This window comes from Propithecus coquereli, unplaced genomic scaffold, assembly GCF_000956105.1.
Source record: "Propithecus coquereli isolate 6110/MARCELLA unplaced genomic scaffold, Pcoq_1.0 Scaffold34, whole genome shotgun sequence".
Lineage (NCBI taxonomy): Eukaryota > Metazoa > Chordata > Mammalia > Primates > Indriidae > Propithecus > Propithecus coquereli.
The window spans coordinates 2,164,704-2,185,614 of NW_012149063.1; the positions used below are offsets into that span (position 1 = coordinate 2,164,704).

General features: G+C 41.3%; 1 protein-coding gene across 1 annotated transcript in view; it reads left to right on the forward strand.

The window, feature by feature from the left end:
- The window catches only part of NOSTRIN (nitric oxide synthase trafficking), a 72,998-nt gene that overhangs the window by 27,795 nt on the left and 24,292 nt on the right, over window positions 1–20,911 (forward strand). Inside the window, exons 3-7 of the mRNA XM_012650789.1 lie at window positions 10,431–10,514; window positions 13,362–13,424; window positions 13,624–13,705; window positions 16,153–16,215; window positions 18,740–18,838. Of these exons, the coding sequence (XP_012506243.1) occupies window positions 10,431–10,514; window positions 13,362–13,424; window positions 13,624–13,705; window positions 16,153–16,215; window positions 18,740–18,838 (391 nt within the window). The remainder of the gene's footprint in view (window positions 1–10,430; window positions 10,515–13,361; window positions 13,425–13,623; window positions 13,706–16,152; window positions 16,216–18,739; window positions 18,839–20,911) is intronic.

Sequence of the window (20,911 nt, forward strand, 5' to 3'; positions counted from 1 at the left end):
CACAATGTTGCGAGCCTGTAGTTCCAGCTACTCGGGAGGCTGAGGCAGGAGGATTGCTTAAGCCCAGGAGTTTGAGGTTGCTGTGAGCTGTGATGACACCACTGCACTCTGGCCTGGGCAACAGAGTGAGACTCCGTCTCAGACAAAGCAAAACAAAACCCAGTTAACTATTCTACAAATTCAACTCATTACCTAGATTAGAAAGCACCCGCCTTCTGCAGATCAGCCAGGCATAGGACCTGGGTTGCAGTCATCTGGGCCTTGATTATTTGGTGTCTGGGGGTTCGAAATTAGTGCCTGGTAGAGAGTTGTGAAGATGAAAGGCAGGGGATAGATAACGTCTGCTGGCAAGGAGACTCAACAGTGAACTGAAAAAACTGGGGGGAGCCACTGCTTGAAACCTGATGTATTGTTTCACCCTTGTCCAAATCACTCCATACCCCCACCTTGCCACAGACACATCTACTCTCCTTATACAGCTAGAGCCTTCATTTTTTACCTACATCTCTCTTGAAGTTCCTTCCTAGGGCTACCATCTGTCCTGGACCTATGAATGTGTGACACCCTCCGCCCGCACGTTCTAGAGTGGCAAACATGCTTAGTGAGGAAGAAACACTTGGGTAGCTAAAGATATCTCCCTTCATGGCTTCACTTCCTTGTGGAGAAGAATTTAGAATTTGAAAATCTAAAGAGTGCTAATGGTTAGCAAAATTACCAGCACATTCCCGGATAAAAACTGCATAACATAAACACAAAGAACAGATCTGGTGTTTTACCTGGACCAGAAAAATTATGTTAGAGATTAGGTCATTTATGCAATAGATGCTTTTCTCATCATTTTGTAGGGCTAAACTTGTACAATTAAATCATTTCCGCTTAAGCAAGATGCCATTTTTCTGGGTTGCTTTATATCAATTCCCGATAAATGTGTGTTTGCAACATCTCTTCATCTTGAGCTTTCAAGTTTCTTCCCCTTGCTGAGCTTTTTGATCGTGTAGTTAAGCTGCAGGATGTTTGTGCACACTAAAGGAGATGGCACTGGGGGAGAACTGTTTTCTAATGGATACAAACGCTCTACTAAATCTATGAATATGTGGCACGCTATGTACTTTGAGACTGTATTCCTACGTGTCTAAAAGGAGGCCCTTCACTTCCCAGGGTTGGGTTACTTCTCTCCCACAGGAGGGATGTGATTCTGAAGTCATTACTTCTTCCTGTGTGTTTGAACTGAATTGATATAATGACTATATATCAACAAGGAGGAATGGTCACGGTATAAGTGGTATTACATTCACCTTTGCTCTCCCTGTTCTGTGAATTTAGAAGTTACTTCCCTAGACATACAATATTACATAAAAGGCTGATTCCCACCAGCTATCCATAAATGAGCCCAGGGCTTATTTTCCTCTTAAATGGGTGAGCTTGTTATACGTGAATCAATGATACCTTTCCCTCGTATTAGAAAAATACCTGGAAAGCCAGGGAAGGATGGTGGGGAGGAGGAGATAAAGCAGGGATGGTTAATCGGTGCAAAAATATAATTAAATATAATAGATAGAATGAACAATATTTGATAACACAACAAAGTGACTGTAATCAGCAATAAGTTAGGGTCTACTTTAAAATAACTAAAAGAGTGGAATTGGAATATTCCTAACACAAAGAAATGATACATGCTTGAAATGATGGATACCCTAATTACCCTGATTTGATTAATTCACCTTGTATGCCTGTATCAAAACCTCACACGTACCCTATAAAGATATACAACTATTATGTACCCATAATAATTCAAAATAAAAAAGGAAAAGAAAAAGATTAGGACACTCTTGGAGCTGGAGGAGCCCATGACAGAGTGAGCAACGTGCTCTCCCTGTCACTGGATTGGCGCCAGGAGGAACAAGGAAGGTCAAGTTAAGATACTGGAGTGAGAAGGTGTTGGAAACTGATGCTATCAAGCTTGCTCTTGTTTATTTTTAAACCATAGTATTCCTTTGTCTTCAAATAGCACAGCTTTCCTCCTCCTCCTGGCAGGAAAAAAGAAAGAAAGAAACAAAGAAACAAACCTGGAAAGCCAGTTCTCTTTCTAAAAGAAACTATCCTGTTACTTAAGATTATAAACAAATAATGGGAAACCCCCGTAAGTCAAGCCAAACAGTAGTCTCGGAATCCATGGAGCAGGCGTTTCCAACAAGCGTTGTGACAGAAAATCATGAAGGCAAATCTAGTGGCAGCAGAATGAAAGATACAGTGAAGGAGGACAGGGGGCTCTGAATTAGGGGTGCCTGCCACATAAAACGTATTCAGCAAATACTTGTAGATTGAATGAATAAATAAGTGAAAGATAAGTAAAAGGTTTATTATTATTATTATTATTATTATTATTATACCTACATTATTAGGACAAGGTCTTTACTGTCCTTTGAGGTTCGTGTTTACAGACCCCTTGCTTGAGAGACCACCGGAATGTGGTTCTGCTCCAGAGTTCTGTACCGGCACGTGGGTACAAGAGGCGGCATCACAATCGAGCTGCCAGGCCAGAGAATGTTTCCTTTCCCAGCTCGGCTGCCTTCTTGCATTTATTCTAATGGGTGGTGATAGAAAAGTGCAGTTTTTATTGAAACACCATTTTGCCCGGATATCCTGCAATTCACAGTCACGCTTAGCTTCTTTTATCCAATTAGTTACTTCAGTTTTTTTGCAGTAGCAAACTCAGATTTAGCCAGAGAAACACAGAAGTACCTACAATGCCTGATGCCAAAATGATCAGGTTTGCTTTAATACGATTGCGGATCGGATTTAAAGAGACAAAGGCACATCCTCAGAAACTATCTGGGAGTGTTAGGTTCCCTGCACCCTCACAGCGAAGGTCTAAACAGGCTTTGATGGGAAAATCAATCGCTCCTGTGTAAGGAAGATTGAGGTCAGGTTTTCAAAGAGCAAGAACTGATGCTCTGGCCATTTAAAAAAAAAGAAAAAGAAAAAAGAGGTGTAGTTGGCCATTTGTTCAATTCATGATTCATTGCAGATAATGTTAACAAAGGAATAAAAAATTGAAATGAAATCTTTGACAAATTCTCACCTTTTCTACTTTACTCATCCTGAACTCCCACAGCTTGGGCTCCCTGGCGTACTGATGACTTCCAGACTGATGCGTGTGTCACTACGCAACACGTCTAAATTATGCTTTAAACCATTTATTCGACACTATATTGAACACTTCCCCCTAGATGTCCCGTGGAAACAGAAAATCAGTATATCCAAAACAAAGTTTATCAGCGTTTCTCCAAAGCTGATGCTCCTTCTGGATTTTTTACCACAGTGACTGGGACTACTGCACACCCAGTCAAGCGAGATACCTGGGACCACCCGTACCCATGGTTCCTTCTGTCTCAACTCATGACCAAGACCACGTCTCTCTCTACTAAACCCCCTTGATATCCATAGCTTTCTTTTCATTTTATGGCCTGTTCCATTGTTCTGGCAAAACTCACTTAAACTCTTCTGTCTGGGGTGCTACCTTGCAGTTGTGTAGTTTGTACACTGCACAAAGGCAGCTGGCTGAATGGGATGAATGGAGGCAGAAATCCAATCCACTCTAACTCCTTCAGTCTTGCACCCTGATAGAGCTGTTTCCCTTTAGAAGACCTTTTTCTAATCCAAGGGAAGTTATCTTGACTTGTGGGCTAGCTGGGACCAATCCCTGTGTTTAATGCATCTTCCACTCTGTGGCCGTGACTCATTTAAGACCATTCAAAGACTCCCATGATCTTCAGGATAAAAGTCAGCCCTCACAGTATTTTCTAAAAGGACCTTTGGGAGCTGAGCTCTGCCTTCCTATTTATCTTGTCTCTCTCCCTCTCCCCATGACCCTACTCCCTCCTTCCGACTGAGACACTTGCAATCCCCAGCCCATCTGGGTTCCTGCATTTGCACAGCCATATCACCTGTCTGGTAGATGTTGCTGCACCTTCATTGCTAAGCTGCATTCAACACCTTCTGCAAGATCCAGTCACCCACTGTGACAGGCCTCCCTTAACTCAAGTCCCCAGTCTCAGAAAAGTGCCCCTCAGGCCTACGTGCATAATTAGTGCTTGCGTCTGTTGCAGCTCATACGGCCTGCATTGTTCACCTGTCCATCTCCTCCCCTGGAGGCTGAACTCCTTGAGGGTCTTCATATCCCACGAGCATGGGCCTGGGCCACAGCAGGCATTCAATAGCTGTCCACTGAGTGAATGAATAACGTATGGGTGACTCTGTACCTTTGGGCGCTCATAACTTCTAAGAAGTTCAAGTTAGGCCATTTCTGAAGAGCAATAAATAGGCATGTCACAGACATTTCCTGACATAATACATAGCATATTATCTTGAACAAAAGCTAGAAAAAATAATAAAATCACAGAAGAGACCATTTATCCAGCACAACCAACAGACCAGGCACTGTGTTAGATGTGTCTTATACTTGGTGTCTTTAATTGTCACAACCCAATGTGGCACATACATACTCTTATCCATTTTTAATTTACAAATGGGGATACGGAAAAGATGACACATTCTGAATCCCATCCGGCCCCACCTAGGCTTGGTGCAAGGGTGTCCTCCATGGGGGGCAGGCAGTTTTGAGCACTGCTGTGGGGGTGCCAAATGCTCAGGGTCAGCTCCCTTCACAGAGCCTGAGGGTGCTCTGTGGGAAGGGACTTCAGTGTCATCAAGCCCAGTGGCTTTCAAACCCTATAGCCCAAGGGGTCTGTGGGGAGCCCTCAGGGGCCACTTTGGGGGGTCAGGAGGAGGTTGAGCAGGCGGGGCTCTGTGTCCCCGCTCACACCCTCTCCCATTTAATCAGGGCAACTTTATCAGTGTTTATGTGATACGGTGGGTTCTGTATAAAATTCTGTTTCCCAGATAAAAAGCTTTGAAAACCACCTTTCTTGTCCACTTTACCTCTTTCCACCAAAATGTTCTCCCGCCCCATAAACACACTAAGTTTGGGAATGGGCAGACACACAGGACCTGAAGTTCTAGAGCTGCACAGCTGACGTGTTCCCGGGGGTGAACTGTGACTCAATGAGACTCTTGGGCTGGACACCCAAGACGGACACCATTCGGGTGTCATCCTCCCATTTCATCTTCTTTTATACTGTTCTTGGGAACCAGGATGAAAGCAGTCAATAACAATGCCGTGGGTGTCCTGGGCCGGCTAGTGAACCTGCCCTCTTGAACAACAGAGCTTCAATGTGAAAATATCTTTCAAGCTGCCAGCAGTAAACTCTAAATACAGTCTATTTGTAAGATGAGCACCTGTCTTCCAAAAGGCATACTGATAAAGCTAGGATGGAAAACACCATAACACCAACCTGGAAGCTGGTGCTGGTCCAAAGTAAGAGGTGAAAGACAGGGATGATGTCACCTGGGAAAAATTTGAGATTACTGAAATTTCTTCTTAATTCATAACGAAGGAAGGGCTCTGTCACCTGCTTCCAGCAAGAGAAGGCCTTAATTTTAATTAATTCCTCATAGACACAGGGGGCAATTACTTTTGTTTGGTTGGTTGTGCTTTTTTAAACTGCTTTTTATCATCTCAATTTTATTAGAAGAGGATAAATAATCTAAAATTGATTAGATGGTCATTTATATTATTCTTACAGTTTAATTTATGCTTTATCTAAAATATTGAATCTGAAACCACATATTTCCCATCTCTCCTTTCTTTTAATAGTATAATTTATTTTAAAATCTAAGTCAGACTTGGTCTTTGACTTAATGATCTTCATTCATTATTACTAATGAAAACGTATTGACCTGCCTTGCATGCTGAGAGGAAATTAGAATATAAATGGATTAAAAGTCAGTGCATGTCATTTCCCTGGTCCAGAATCTTTAAAACTCACTTGAATATTCTGAGATTGAGTTGACCATCAAAAGATATACACATCATCAATTTCATGTGTGCCGAGACACTTGCTTGGAGAAGGCATCTTAACTCAGATATGGTGGCTGTAGAATGGAAAGAAAAAAGATGGAAAGGGCTAGAAAATTAAGCACAATGAACTTATAAGCTTATTTCTAATTATTTTAGTGAAGGCATGAAAATTCCACATCTCAGTTTGAGGTTAGCTCTGTCTCTCTCGATTCTTTTTGCATGTGGTGACTTTTCAGCAGGAACCATACTTGATAAAGCACCTCCCTTCAAGGGACTAAGAAGAAACCAGTCTAAGTGGGGGTGTACATTGCTTCCTCTGCTGTGGGAAAACACCAAGATCATTTTATGCCTATTTAGCAGGAATCCAGAAGGGAGATATATATATTACTTCATTAGGCCATAAGCATGGAAGAGCCACATGGAAGCATTTGTTTCCACTTACAAACATTCTGACATAAAAATTACAGCTCTCTCTCTCTGTTTGCCACTTGGAACATGGCTCCTTAGAGAAGAGCAGTTTTCTCTGGGTTGGAATTTACCTACTAACATCTGTTAAGATAAAAGCCATTCAGGGCTAGAGGCCCGAGAGCTTTTTAGTCGCAGGCAGAAGAGAGAAGAGTGACAGTGGCCCACACCCGTCCTCCCCACCACATTTCCTTTCCTTTCCCTATGACTTGCAGAATAATCTGCTGAGGTTCCCAAAACGGTCCTTAGGGCTTAAAATGGCTGAGTGATTGTAACCTGTTCTCTTGGTCCATTTGAATGCCAGGTTCTAAAACCCTTTGTGGTCATTACTAAATCACAGGCTGAAGGAGAGAGGATCCAAGTGTGCTGTTCAGAGAGGCTGGGTCCCACTAGGCCGGACGCAGAGGGCTAGTGTGGTGCCATTTGCAGTGAGAGCCCCGCCTTCCCGCTTTTCCAGACACTCCCCTCCCCCGCTCCCCATCCCCGGAAATGCCTCACAGCTGCACAGATGCTTCAGAGTAGGCCCAGGAAGCTCATTCTGTTGGCACCCAGGCTGCTATAATTGGGTCTCTAGCTTCCAAGCTGCCAGGAGCTGTGGTGATTCAAACACTGCAATTAAAGGTGGAGTGAGAGGCGGTATCAATTCTAAAAAGTACTTTTGTTTGACCTTCCCCTCAATTCTCCACTTACAATCTCTTCGCCACAACTTCAGAGACAGAAGAGTGGAGCGGTTAAGCAGGACGATTCTCCAGCCAAGCTGTTTGGGCTAGAATCCCAGCAACCTCACCTCCTTCCTGCGTGCCCTCAGGCAAGCGACTGACCAAGCTCTCTGTGCCTTGGTGTCCCCTCCATGTCCTCTAAAGAAAGTACGCCTACCCCAAGGAAGTTAAGGTGGAGTAAGGAAATATACCTAAAACAGAATGGTGGCTGGCATGTTGTAGGTGCCTGATAAACGTTGGTGTTGCTACTTTTGGTCTAGGCAGAACCCAGGTCACACATCAGCAACATGTCACAAAGGTGAGGCAACACATTTGTCAGAAGAGCACTGTTTGGACACACTCTCTTCATAGGTAGGAGTCAGGGATTTTTAACCTGTCTACCAAACTGTAGAGCCATAAATCTGGTGAAGATTTCTGTGATACTTGTATGTAAAGAGAAGTCTTCCAATGAGAGAAATGCTGTGTGGCAATTGAATCTCTTTAGGCTGGTTTCCTGTCGTGCTCAAGAAAAAGCCAACAGGAATACTGGGGCCCGGGAGGAAAGTGACCAAATTAAAAAGAAAAATGCTCAATCACCTCAAAGTAATCAAGGACCCTCTTTCTTGCCACCAAAGCCCAATTCCCCCCATCCCCCCCCAAGTAGAATCCAATTACTTTAACGGAACAAAGGAAAGCAACACTTCTTTCTGGTAGTTGGCCTTCTTACTGCTGCTTAGCCTGAGGTACCTTGTACAGCTTGCGGGAACATTCTGAAAGGAGAACTGGATTCTGAGGGAGAGGCTGTGCCTGACAGCATTACCTTTCCTGTCAGAAGCCATCTGGAGTTGTTCTGGAGGCCAGGAGTCTGAGACCAGCCTGGGAAACATAGACCCCATTTCTACAAAAAATTTTTTGAGAATTAGCCAGGCATGGTGGTGTGCACCTGAAGTCCCAACTACTCAGGAGGCTAAGGCAGGAGGATCAGTTGAGCCCAGGTGCTCGAGGTTGCAGTGAGCTATGATCACACCACTTCACTCCAAGCTGGGTGACAGAGACTTTTTCAAGAATTCCAACCAAGACCTAGTGGGAAGTCCATTCATGCATTCAGTCATTCATGATGCAAATACTGAGTGCTTATTATGTGCCAGGCACTGCTCTAGGTCCAGGGATAGAGCAATGAACAAAACGATTCTTGACCCTCACGGAGCTGTCTACATTCTAGGAGTATTAACCAGAATACACTAAAAAATCATAATGTGAGATAAGATATAATAAGAAGTCCCTTTACATAAAGCTGTAAAGGGCTGGTGACAAGGATCCTCTTTTAAGTGGGGTAGGCTCTGAGGAGGTGACATTTGAACAAGTCCTGTTGGGATGACATGAAGGAAAACACCATGTGGTTTAGTAGAGGAAGGAGTACTCACTTGGCAGAGGCCACAGCAAGTGCAAAGTCCCTGAGCAGGAGTAGAATGAGCAAAGGGTGACTGGTGGGAGGGACATCAGAGAGGGACCCAGGGCTCAGATCCTGCAGAGCCTTGCAGGTCAATAGCAATCGTTCCAGTTGTTGAGCCCCTACTAAGCTTGGGTTCTTACATATTTTAGTCTTCATAAAAACCCTTGAAGGAGGCCTGATTACTCCCTTGTAACATGGCCTGAAGCCACCCCACTGAAAGGTAGAGATCTCCTGGGATGTAGAACATCTGAGTTCATCAGGTGGGATGTTCTCTCCCAGCTTGCTGGTGGCCGGCACTTTCTTATTCTCTCTCTCGCCATCAGCTGGAACATATTGCTAGAGCAGAGAAATCTATTTTTAAATGCTATGAGATATTTATTTACCAGCTTCATTATTTTAAAATACTTAAATTAACCTTTCCTTATATCCAAGCAAGTTCTGATACCAAATGGGTGTTTTTTGCACCCAGGCCTTAACATACACCCTACCATAGTCTCTTTCATTCCAAAAGTGATAAAAACCAATCTAAAGCACAACTGTACCAACAGGGAAAAATGAATAGAAATTTAACAATAGATCAACAGCCTGTGATCTCTGGATTTCATTTTATAAAACAGAGCTATCTTACTTGTCTAACTTGTGTGAAAATGTGCAGGTATTAGGTTAGTTATAGAAGAGTTCTGGAATTCTTTCCCAAATGAAATGGAATCATAAAGAATTCTAAAAATGTGTTATAATAAAAATGGAAATAAAGGACTGAAAATGCAACAAAAATTCTTGTGGTCTATGTTAAAAAGGAAAACATAATATGAATGGAACTTAATTTTCTACATTTTTATTATCTACAGTCAGAAGTGAGATGAAGATGCCCTCATTTTAGCTACAGATGGGCCTATAAATAGACAAAGTAAAAGAAGTTTAAGATGAGAGTGAGTCAATCAGTGCAAAGGAACCAAGGAGTTTGCTTTTGGAGGGAGGGCATGCCCGGACTTCCTACTGAGTCTTGCCCTGCATAGAAAGGAATGGAAATTTGTTTTCTATTAATAAATCTGGTGTTGGCCTCCACTACAGATTCCCATTAGAAAGATACTGCTTGGTTAATTCAGTCATAATTTATCATTTTATTGCCAGCTATTATAATCTAGAGCTAATATGATTAGTGCTAATGTCCCAAGATAAGTAGGACAGTTTTCTGCTCCCTATTAGTTACATTACTTTTTAGGGCTATCATAACAAAGTCCCGTACACTGGGCAGCTTAAACCACGGAAAATTATTGTCTCACAGTTCTGGAGGCTGGAAGTTCAAGATCAAGGTGTCAGCCTAGTTTGTTACTTCTGAGTGCTGTGAGGGAGAATCTCTTTCGTGCCTCTCTCCTGGCCTGTGGTGGTTTGCTGGCAATCTTTGGCATTCCTTGGCTTGTAGTGCATCACTCATATCTACAACTTCATGCCATTCTCCCCATGTGCATGTCTATTTTTGTGTCCAAATTTCCCCTTTTTATAAGGACATATCCATATAGGGTTCGGGTCCACCCTAATGACCTTATCTTAAATTGATCATCATCTGCAAAGATCCTATTTCCAAATAAGGTCATATTCACAGACACTGGGGGTTAGGACTTCAGCATTTTCTTAGGAGATGCAATTCAACCCTTAACATAGTATAAAATAAAAAACTCTCTCCCTTTGTAGGATTCCTCTTGGATGTCCTTAAGGATTGTGCTTAAGGACAAGAGGATCCTTATAGTAAACAAATCATCTCTTCTTTATGTCAGCATTACATTTCCAGCCTGAGCCCTCCTTCATGTGTGTGTGCATGTGTGTGGGTGCGTGCACGTCTGTGTAGTTTTGCTTGATCTCTGGCCGGCACATCATATTTGCCCTTTGCTAACAGGGCAAACCTGGAGATAAGCTATGCCAAAGGACTTCAGAAACTGGCAAGCAAGCTGAGCAAAACATTACAGAACGCAAGGAAAAAGTAAGTACCACAGCAGAGGTAAGGCCAAATAATTCTTAAAAATATTTTAGTAATAAAAAGTGACACATGATCATTTCTAGCTTCCTCTGACAAATGTGGCAGCTATGGAATGTCAAGCAGGGCTTTCAGTTCTTGGGTACTTACTATGTGCCGCGGACTGTGTTAAATACTTTAGAGATTCTACCATTTAATGCTCACGACCACCCTCCAGAGATCTTATCATTACTGCTAATTACAGACAAGGATTTGAGACTTGGAGAGTTTAGGAAACTTCCCCCACCCACATCTATAGTGAGTTGTAGAGCTGGATTCATCCCGGGTCTTTCCGACTCGTAAGGCCACATTCATGATAGGCCTTGGTGATGATAATTAACTTGGAAAGTGATGTTGTGAAGTCAGAAGCCTTGGAGTCAGGAAGTGCAAATCCAACCTTATCTCTACTCTGTGACCTCTGACGAGTAACCAGGCCCCTCAGTGCCTTGATTTCTCCCTATTAGCTGGAGTATTGATATGCGCTCCATTGTATGTGTGTGTGTGGGGGGGATACATATGAAACGAGATAATCTATGTAAAGAGCTTAACACATGAGTTGCTAAAAACATGTTGGTTCACATTCTCCTCAATATATTACAGCACTAAGAATGAAGTAGATTCCTTGCTGGCAAGAAGAGAAGAAAGAAATTAATATTCTAAAATGGTTCATTAGTGATAATTTGCTACAAAGATTCGTGACTAATGCATGCAGACATGCCCCTAAGCTGACGGTGCCATTGCAGAGGTCTCTTTTGATGAAGAGAGGGAAAGGAAAAGAAAAAAGGAAGCCTTCTGGGGCTCACATTCCCACTCCTCCTTAGGCATCATCTGTAATAGCAAATGGTGGCTTTGAAATTGCTCTGATTTTAGCTTTATTTTTATTTTTAGGGTAGTATTTTTAGTAGACTACAAAGGAGCCAGAATAGCACAGTGGTTGAGTATAAATAGACTCTCATTTAGACTGCCCAGGTTTAAATTCTAGCTCTACCACTTATAGGTGAGTGACCTAGAACAATTTATCTTCTCGTTATCTCTTTAAAATGGTAAAACATGTATTTTACCTAGCTCATATAGTTGCTGTGAGGATTAAATGAGCTAATACCGGCAGTGCGCTTAGCAGAGTACCTGGCACGAAGCAAAAGCTTCATAAATGTCCCTTAAGATTTTGATTCTAATTATCTCCTAAAGAATGAGGGATCAGGGTATAGGGGTGTTGCAACCCTAACGTCCAGCATAATAGTCCAAAGAGTTGGTATGTCCAGAATGTTTGGTTAACTGGAATTAGTGCAATATTTAATAATGAACATTAATTAACTATGATCTCTACCAAAATCTGTGTTAGGTACTTGTACAGCTACCCCAAGTAATTTCTACTGTAAAAGATCAGTTAAGTGAGGGCCAGAGAAATCAAGTGGTTCTTCCAAGGTCATGTAGGAAACAAAAAGAGGGCACCTACGTTCACACCCAGGTGCCCCTGAGTCCCCACCTAGGTCCCCTGCCCTGCTACCTGCTCCTCAGAGGGGCAAATGTCAGATTCTCTTCCCACAAGTGGGCCTGATTTCCTTTTTATTTTTTTATTTTTTAGACTAGTCAAGTGCAGTGTGAGAAATGGGAAAAGCAGTAGAACAAGGAGTTCAATCTGTAACTGACTGTGAACAATCAAGTGAGATAACTCACTACCTTCGGACCAGTCCTGACTTCCTTTTTAAAAATCAACTCTATTGAGGTTTAATTTACATGCAATAATAAGCATCCATTTTAAGCATATGGTTTGGTCAGTTCGTGTGAATACACTGCACAGTCACCACTAAACTCAAAACACAGACATTTTCATCACGCAGAAAGATTCCTCGTGCCTCTTTGCGATCCTTCCCCTACTTAGCCCCAAGCAACCACTGATCTGCTTCCTGTCAATATAGATTAGTTTTGTCTTTTCTGGACCCTCCTGTTGTAAGCATGCAGTAGGTATTCTCTCGTGTCTAGTTTTGTGCCTGGCTTAGAATGTATAGAAAATCTGGCATCCTTTGGTCTTTTCTCTCATTCTCAGAATGCAGGGTACAAACTAAGCCATTTGGAGGCAAAACCTCTGCACCATTCTGATTTTGTCAGGGATGCAGATCCACTCCTCCCTTTTCATCAGAATCTACCCAGGCCTTTCTCTCTGGGGATTATTGATACAATTGGACTTAGTGTCCTGACTCATGAAAGCTAACTATATGGGCTACTGTGAGCTGGGTCCCTTCTGTTGGAGAAAATGACTCACACTCCCTATTCCTCCCCCTATGCCATAAGAGACAGTGCAGTGCTATCCTTTGTGTTAAATTGGGATACCACTCACAGGACCATATAATATCTGAGCTGTTGTCCTAAAACCCAGCAGGGGACAGAAGCTGGACTTCAACCCCAAGAGCAGCAGCAGGACGTGACCAGGGCTCTCAAGCCCTTTGTCACTTAACTTCTCTGAGTCTCAGTTTATTCATCTGTGAAATGAGGAGCCTGAAAAGACTGTCCTTGAGGGCCTTCTAACCCTAGCGTCCTATCACCCACCTGTTCTCACCCTCGGCTACTTTAGTCCCCTGATTTTCTACAGACATAAAATAGGAAATGAAAAATGACTGGGAAAAAAAAGCAGTATATATCATGAATAGAGTGCATATAAATACATTGGCAGAATTTAATCTCATGGAGAAATTGAAATAAGGTTAGGACATGAATGCAATTGCTGAATTCGGTGAATCAGATGTGATGCCTTATTTCTCAGAGTTTACCCAGAAATTGATGCCCGCCTTTTCCCCTCCTTGTTTTTGCCTCTAGCTGTCTCAGCAGTGCCTGGGCCTGGGCCTCGGAGGGCATGAAGTCGGCAGCAGACCTACATCAGTGAGTGCCCCACCCTGGCCTTGCTCCAACTCCAAAGGGAGTCGTAAATATTTAAAGTGGGTGTGCTACAAATGTTCCCCTTCCAACGCACACTGAATACATATGCCATAACACACCATTTTATTTCCCCAGAAAATAATTTGGAAAGTAGATGAAACCCTAACACTATGCTTGTGTGTCTTTTATGTTTTATTTCCAGAAAACTTGGCAAAGCAATTGAATTGGAAGCAATAAAACCAACCTATCAAGTCCTGAATGTACAAGAGAAGAAGAGAAAATCAGTGAGTCAAAACTTTCCTCTTCTCCTGTGTCTAAAGCAAGATTTCTGTCTTTGGCCCAAGGAGGAAAAGGTGATCTAAAAGTGATACTAGGTTTCAGGGATTTATCATAAAAATAATTAAAAACACAAATCCAAGATTCATATGCAAGAATGTTTGTTAGAGCATTGTTTATGATTGTCAAAAACTGGAAACTGCTTCATCATTCAAAAATAAATTATAATACATTCAAGCAATGGAATACTTTACAACCATTAAAAATCTTACTGTATAAGAATTTAATCACATGGGAATTTTTTTCAAGACATAGTGTTAAAAAAGCAGAATGAAGAAATCTAATAAATAATATAACCTCAATATTATAAAATAAATATTTGTGTACTTGGATAGAAAAAAACCTGGAAGAACCTTTCCAAAAGGTTAATAAGAATTATCTTTAGAATATAGAATTAGAGATTATTTTTAATTTCATTTTTTGTAGTTTTTTGTATTTTTCTTTTCATATAATTTCATTTATTCTATTTGTAAATAGAAGAATGATAAGCACAATTTTTAAAATGATGCTTTCTATGCATATCAGCTTGGAATTGTGTAAAGGTAATAATGGCTAAATCCTTAAAATTAAAGACAATTAGCTAAACAGTTCTTTCAGGGGCACCCAGTCCTCTTATAGCATATCCTGTGGTCTTTCTCTGTGCCTTTCCTTCCAGAACAGTTTCATTCGTGTTCCTTTTTCTTTCTCTCTGTGTGTCATTCAGTTGTTAAGCACTTTAAGTGATGTTTCTGGGCAATACAAATGGGTGTTTAATAAATGCTGCTTGGCTCTGATGGGGCTGGAGTCCTGGTCACTATTTGTTTTGGGACCAGGTGCAGGTAAGATATTCCTAAGCCATAGTATGGGGCCTTAAGAAGGGAGGGAGCAGTGCTCAGGGGAGTTTCAAGGCCAGACAAAGCAGGTGCTGACAGTAGCAAGTCAGAAGGGTGAGGGGATTTGTGAATGCTGTGATGGAAGAATAATTATAAAAAAACTTACTCAAACTCATTAAACTGAATCAGCAAGTAGAACTGATGTTTGTAGGTGTATATACATGTGTTTTACCAGAATGGATGTTCTCTCTAGGGCTAGGGTGATGGATAGGAATTTGATTTGTGGGAATTACTAGAAAGCAATATAATCTTCTGCTTTTGCAAGCCAACTTAATAGAAACAAAACACTAGTCTATATTTTATTAATTACAAAATATTACTACATAATAATAATATGATAGTTATTAATGTTTCTTTAGTGCTTACCATAATTAGGCACAGTGCTATGGTAATTGATCACAGTGCTTTAGTTCATTGATGTCATGACACCCTCTAAAATGTGGTTCCTATTGATCATCTTTTCTGTATTGCCCCTCCCCACCGCAGCCCACCACCCTACTCCACTCTCTCTCAAAAGATAAAAGACTAGATTTTATTTTAAAAATTAAACTTGTTCCACATTCCAGCCGCATACATAGTCAAAAGTGACATCGTGCATAAAATTATTTTCATTGTATTTGTTATAATAAACCACATACTCTAAATGTAACCTACTGGAAAAAAGGAAAGTGTAGTGTTTGCTAAATATCAGAGTGGTTGAGTAGTGGCTAATCTATTGGGATCATGGTCCAGGAAAAAAGGTTCTGCTGGAACTTGCGCCAGACATCTCTGAGAGGTTGCCAAAATCCATCTTCATCCTTATTACTCTTGTTCCTTTGGCTGTTTACAAGCAGGGGGGGAGTTAATTATAATTACGAATTCAATCTCTTTGAAATTAAAGAAATATTCACGTTAGGGACAATGGAACACTTAGTAAAATTAGCACTGCTAGGACTGTTAGCAAGTCTCATGGTGTTGAAGTTGGCCAAGGATTGATGTTGAAGAGAATGTGATGGGACCCGCAGTGATACAACCCGTGCAAGGGACTCCTCCACACAATTGCACATATTTACGTGCTGTTCACATTGTTATAGATTAGAAATCATTATTTTACCAAATCCCGTCAAGAGATACTTGACACGGGGATAAGATAGTTTGGCTACTTTCCTCCATATATATGTCCATGGTAGGGTTTTAAAATTCCCATGAATTGTGAGAATAATCGTGCCTGAATTAACAAGCTAGCACTATGGCTGTCCTAGTCAGTTTAGGCTGCCACAGCAAAATGCCATAAACTGGATGGCTTGTAAATAACACGGATGTAGCTCTCATAGTTCTGAAGGCTGGGAAGTCCAACATCGATAAACTAGCAGATTAGGTGTCTGGTGAAGGCTGGCTTCCAGCTTCATGGCTGACTGTTTACACTCCTGTAACCTCACATGGCAGAAGGGGTGAGGCAGTTCCCAGAGCCTCTTTTATAAGTTTACAGTGGTGACGAAAGAAGAAGAAAGCAAAACATGTTTTCCTTTTTTTCTCTTCAATAGCTTGATAATGAAGTTGTAAAGATGGCAAATCTTGTCATTAGCAACTGGAATCAGCAAATTAAGGCAAGTATCCACCAATATCATTTGTGTAAACTGTTTTTAGGGTTGAAGCTTTTCAGTTTTGTACAAACATGATCCCGTGTAGTGTTAGTTATTTCTGAGTGCTAACTGGAGAGAAAAATGTTTCCTCACCTGAGTTACTACAAAGATATATCTTTCACCCACAACAATAAAAGAGCATGGATCTAAATATGATTGTGATTTATAGCTAACACTTATATAGCATTATTATGTGCCAAGTGCTATATAGTCATATATTTCATCATCACAGCAATCAACCCAATGTAATGTGACCTTGTGTTGTCCCCTTTTGCGGATGGGGCAGTGGAGACACAGAGAGGTTAGGTAATTTGCCCAAGGTTACAAAGCTGGTTAATGATTGAACCAACAGTTGTTGCAAGTCTACAAGTATTGGGCTCCAGGGTCACTGCTCTTGACCTTTACTCTATCCTGACTGCCTTACTGTGGAATTTGCAACTTAGGGCAAGTGACAAGCACCATCTGAGTTTTGTTTCTGTTTTTTTTTTCATTTGTAGAAGGGTGTTAGTGACTCTGCCTCACTAGTGAGGGTGGCACAGTGAGGGGTGGGTAACAATATATAAAGGGGGATGTATATATCAGCTCCACAAGTATGTATCGTCCCCTTCTTGTGCATAACATTATGGTTCTTGTTTTCAAGTAATTTCAAATTTAGTTAGCTGGATAACATATGTGCAGGAAACAGAGAATAAATTCTAAGGAGAGGAGTTAGGATCTGGTGTGAGAAACTAGAGCATATCATTATGGGTTCTTAAGCAGGGAAAATAACAGATGGAATCCATATGTGCAGAAGATTATTCTAGAGCAATCTAGTATAGGAGGAATTCATTTCAAGTAGAAAGGACTAGAAATCAGAAAATCTGCTAAGAAAACTCAATGAAAAAACCCCTTTGGGGAGACTTGTTCTCCAAAAGCTGAAATTTTCCTTTTTCATCTCCAAAGTGTTAATGCCCAAAGGTAACCTTTACAAATAAAGAGCCACTAGTGCCAAATAGTTATGGATGGATGCCCTCCATCCAATGATGGATGCCCTCAGGAACAGGTGGCCCCAGCATGGCTTCCAAAACATCTGCTGGAACTAAGGACGGACTCCAAGGACATTAATAAGAAATGTTTAAAATAAATGAATTTCTATACCCACTGTCAATGTTTTAAAGTCCCACAAAAAGTATCCATTTTTTTTTTTAAGTTTTGTTCTTGGTTTTATGAGCTTTCTTTAAAAGGGTTTGTTTTTAAAAAATCCATTTTCTTTAAATATTCAGCTTTCACAGGAAATTCAATACAATGGACCCAATGCCAGCAACAATGCTCAGCAGCTGCAATTGCCTCCAAGAACAAAAAGCATCTTTTATTATGTTCCAGTTTCTACCAAGTCATTTTTCAAAATGAAAAGATTTCTTTATGAAGAGTGACAGAGAAATTAGAGAATGTAAAAGTCTTGAGCTGTAATAATTCTTTCCTGTTACAGTTCAAGGGATTCAGCATGTCTGTAATGCTGAATGCTCCATGGTCTCCTTGGAGCCACAAATGAAAACCTTAAAGGACCAAGTCCTCTTGCCTCCCCTCATTCATCAGCAGGCGCGTGACTGATGGAGGGTGGAGGAAGAGGCCCTGAGCTTCTTAGCCCTTTCATTCCCTTTCTTAGAGGCTTCCCATGTTTAGAGGGAAACAGAAGGCTTCACCGCTGCTCCCCAAGGTAAAATGCCAAGAGAGACCGGAGCCTTCCCTCTTTATTGTCTGGTTTTGCAGTCCTTGCAACCCTGAGGTGAAAAGCCAAACAGTCTTTCAATCAGCCCAGTTCCTGAGCAGGCTAAATCCAGCTCTAACCAAATTTTGCTTGCTTATTTTATCTCTGAAGCATCATCTTTAGCCAAATACAACTGTGTACGGTAGGAAATGACCACCTAACCCCCTCCAAGGGTTCAGACATGAACAGGATAGGGTGACTTTGAACACTTCTTCCTTCCCCACCTCTTCCCTCTCCCCCGACTCCAGCAGCTGCAGGCCCTTTCACAAATGCCAGGCAATGAGAGCTGGAGTGCCCAGCTCTACCGCCTGGGTGTCAGCGAGCAAAATTTTGACCCTTGCTGCAAGTTTTAAGAGGACATCTTAAAACAACCTCAATTGTTGCCCATGTTAGTTTAAAAGAATGGTGCAGGCGGTCTTTTCTGTTTGTTGCGATATTTTTTGTGGTAAAGCCGTTATGCTCACTAGAACATTGTTTTGGAGGATTGCAGGCCTTTGGCGATTTAGCAAAATCTGTAATTTTCTTGAGTTTACCCAATATAATGAAAAAATATGCAGGGGTTCTCAGGACAAAGTATTGGCTGCTGTGATGTTTTAGGTAGATTTTGAGGTGAGAACGAAGAACTAAAAATACACAGTTATTAAAGCTAGCACATGAACATGCCCTGTTCCAAATCACGAGGGCTTTTCTCTTGATATGTTTCCGCCCTTTTTTCTCTTGTTTGTATGTTTTTGACTCTAGGCTAAGAAAAAATTAATGGTGAGTACCAAGAAGCACGAAGCACTTTTCCAGCATGTAGAAAGCTCCAAGCAATCCCTGAATGAGAAGGAGAAGCGGAAGGTAAGCTGTCACAGCTGGCTGGGTGCGTGCGGCTTAGAGGCGGGTGGCTTGCTGCCCTTAGCTGTGGACAAGAGAGCTGGCCGATTCCTCCCTCTGTGTGGGATCTCCGCAGAGAGCTTGGCAGAGAATAAGAAGGGATTCTAAATCATTCCTGGTCCACACATACATATATTTTAAACTTTTTATTTTGAATTATTTTTTTCCGGAGACAGGATCTTGGTATGTTGCCCAGGCTGGTCTCAAACTCCTGGGTTCCAAGGATCCTCCCACCTCAGCCTCCTGAGTAGCGGGACTACGGGGGCATGCCACCACACCTAGCCCACATATGTATTTCTAAAATATTATTGACCTATGACAAATGAAACCAATGATGTCCAATTTTTTTAAAAAGGAATCCTCTTAATAAAAAAATAAAATTCTCACCTCACACCCCAAATAAATTAAAAAATATACATACTTCATATATGTTGTATGTTATATATAGTACTTTATATATTATACTGATATGTTGCAAACCTTATACAGCATAAAAAAGTAGAGACATTCGCAGAATGAGATAAAGATGAAATAAATATTTTAAATGATCCACTAACCATGATGTCTTTGTATAATCATTATTGTTTCCAGGCAAAATATACACTTGGAGCAAGTCTTAACCATGGTAAATATAAATACATTTTTTAAATAGTCCTCTTGATAATTTTAAATTTTTTCATCTATTTCTTGTCAGATCTCACGAGATTATTTTGGTTTTTGCCTTTTCACGTGGGTGATGACGTGCTCATAAGCAGAAGCAGGAGTGAGCATCAGCTCTGACCTTTCTGTGGCTTCCTTGTGTTTATCTGTTTAGTAGTAACATCAATCTATAGGTTCTTGGCAGCAGTATTTTTAAGATATTTGTACATTTTGTGTATATTAACCTAAATGGAGCCAGATAGTAAGTCTGTAAAACCACATGACCCAGGCACATGACAATGGCCACATGTCCCTGGAAGCTAGAGGTGAAGACACTGGTGAGGCCCATGACAGCTCCTCAGGTTGCAGAATCCCCACCTTCCCCCCAGGCCACTTCAGAATCCACTACTGTCCATGTGTGAGTAGCAGTATGACTCATATATTAAACAAGGGTAAGCTTGATAACTGTGCTTTTAGCAAAAATGAACAGAAATAATATTGGGGTAGAGGAATAAAATCAAGTATTTTCTGGCCAGGTGCAGTGGCTCACACCTGTAATCCTAGCACTTTGGGAGGCTGAGCAGGGAGTTTGAGACTAGCCTGGGCAACACAGTGAGATCTCATCTCTACAAAAAAATAGAAAATTTAGCCGGGAGTGGTGGTCTGTACCTGTAATGCCAGCTACTTGGGAGTCTGAGGAAGGAGGATCACTTGAGCCCAAGAGTCTGTGGTTGCAGTAATATATGATGATACCACTGTAGTCTAGCCCAGGCAATAGAGCAAGACTCTGTCTCAAAAAAAAAAAAAGAAAGAAAGAAAGAAAGAAAGAAAGAAAAAAAATCAAGTATTTTTCGTTCACACCTCTATAGATTATCTTGCACACCTCTTATGGTATGTGCCCTAGATTAGAAAACTTTGAAATAGTCACTATCTTAGAGTACTCCTAAGGAAATGCAGTCTGTACCACTGTAATGCCAAACGTTCTTAAAAAAGGAGAGGAAAATTGTCATTGCAAGTAGCTCTCATTTCATCTGAAGAAACTATCAGTTGAATAACTTAAATTCATCATTAGCAAGATTTTACAAGGTTCTTATTTCTTCACGTGTTAGTCTTTACAGTTGGAAATGAACATAACCAGTACTGAATAATGAGGCAGTTTCCAATGAGGCCACCCCCCAGTATGTTAAAACACCAAGCACCAGGTCCTGCTGGAGGCTATTCTTTATTGATGTCAATCACTAACAAAGGAAAAAGCATGGCAGCTAAGTGGTGAATTTCCTCTTCCTACCCTCAGCAGCAGCAAACCTGGGAGGTGCTGCTGCCCTCCTCCAGCTGGTCTTGTAACCATAGCCTCAGCTGTCATTCCATCACAGACCCCTGCCATCTTCATTGCTTAAT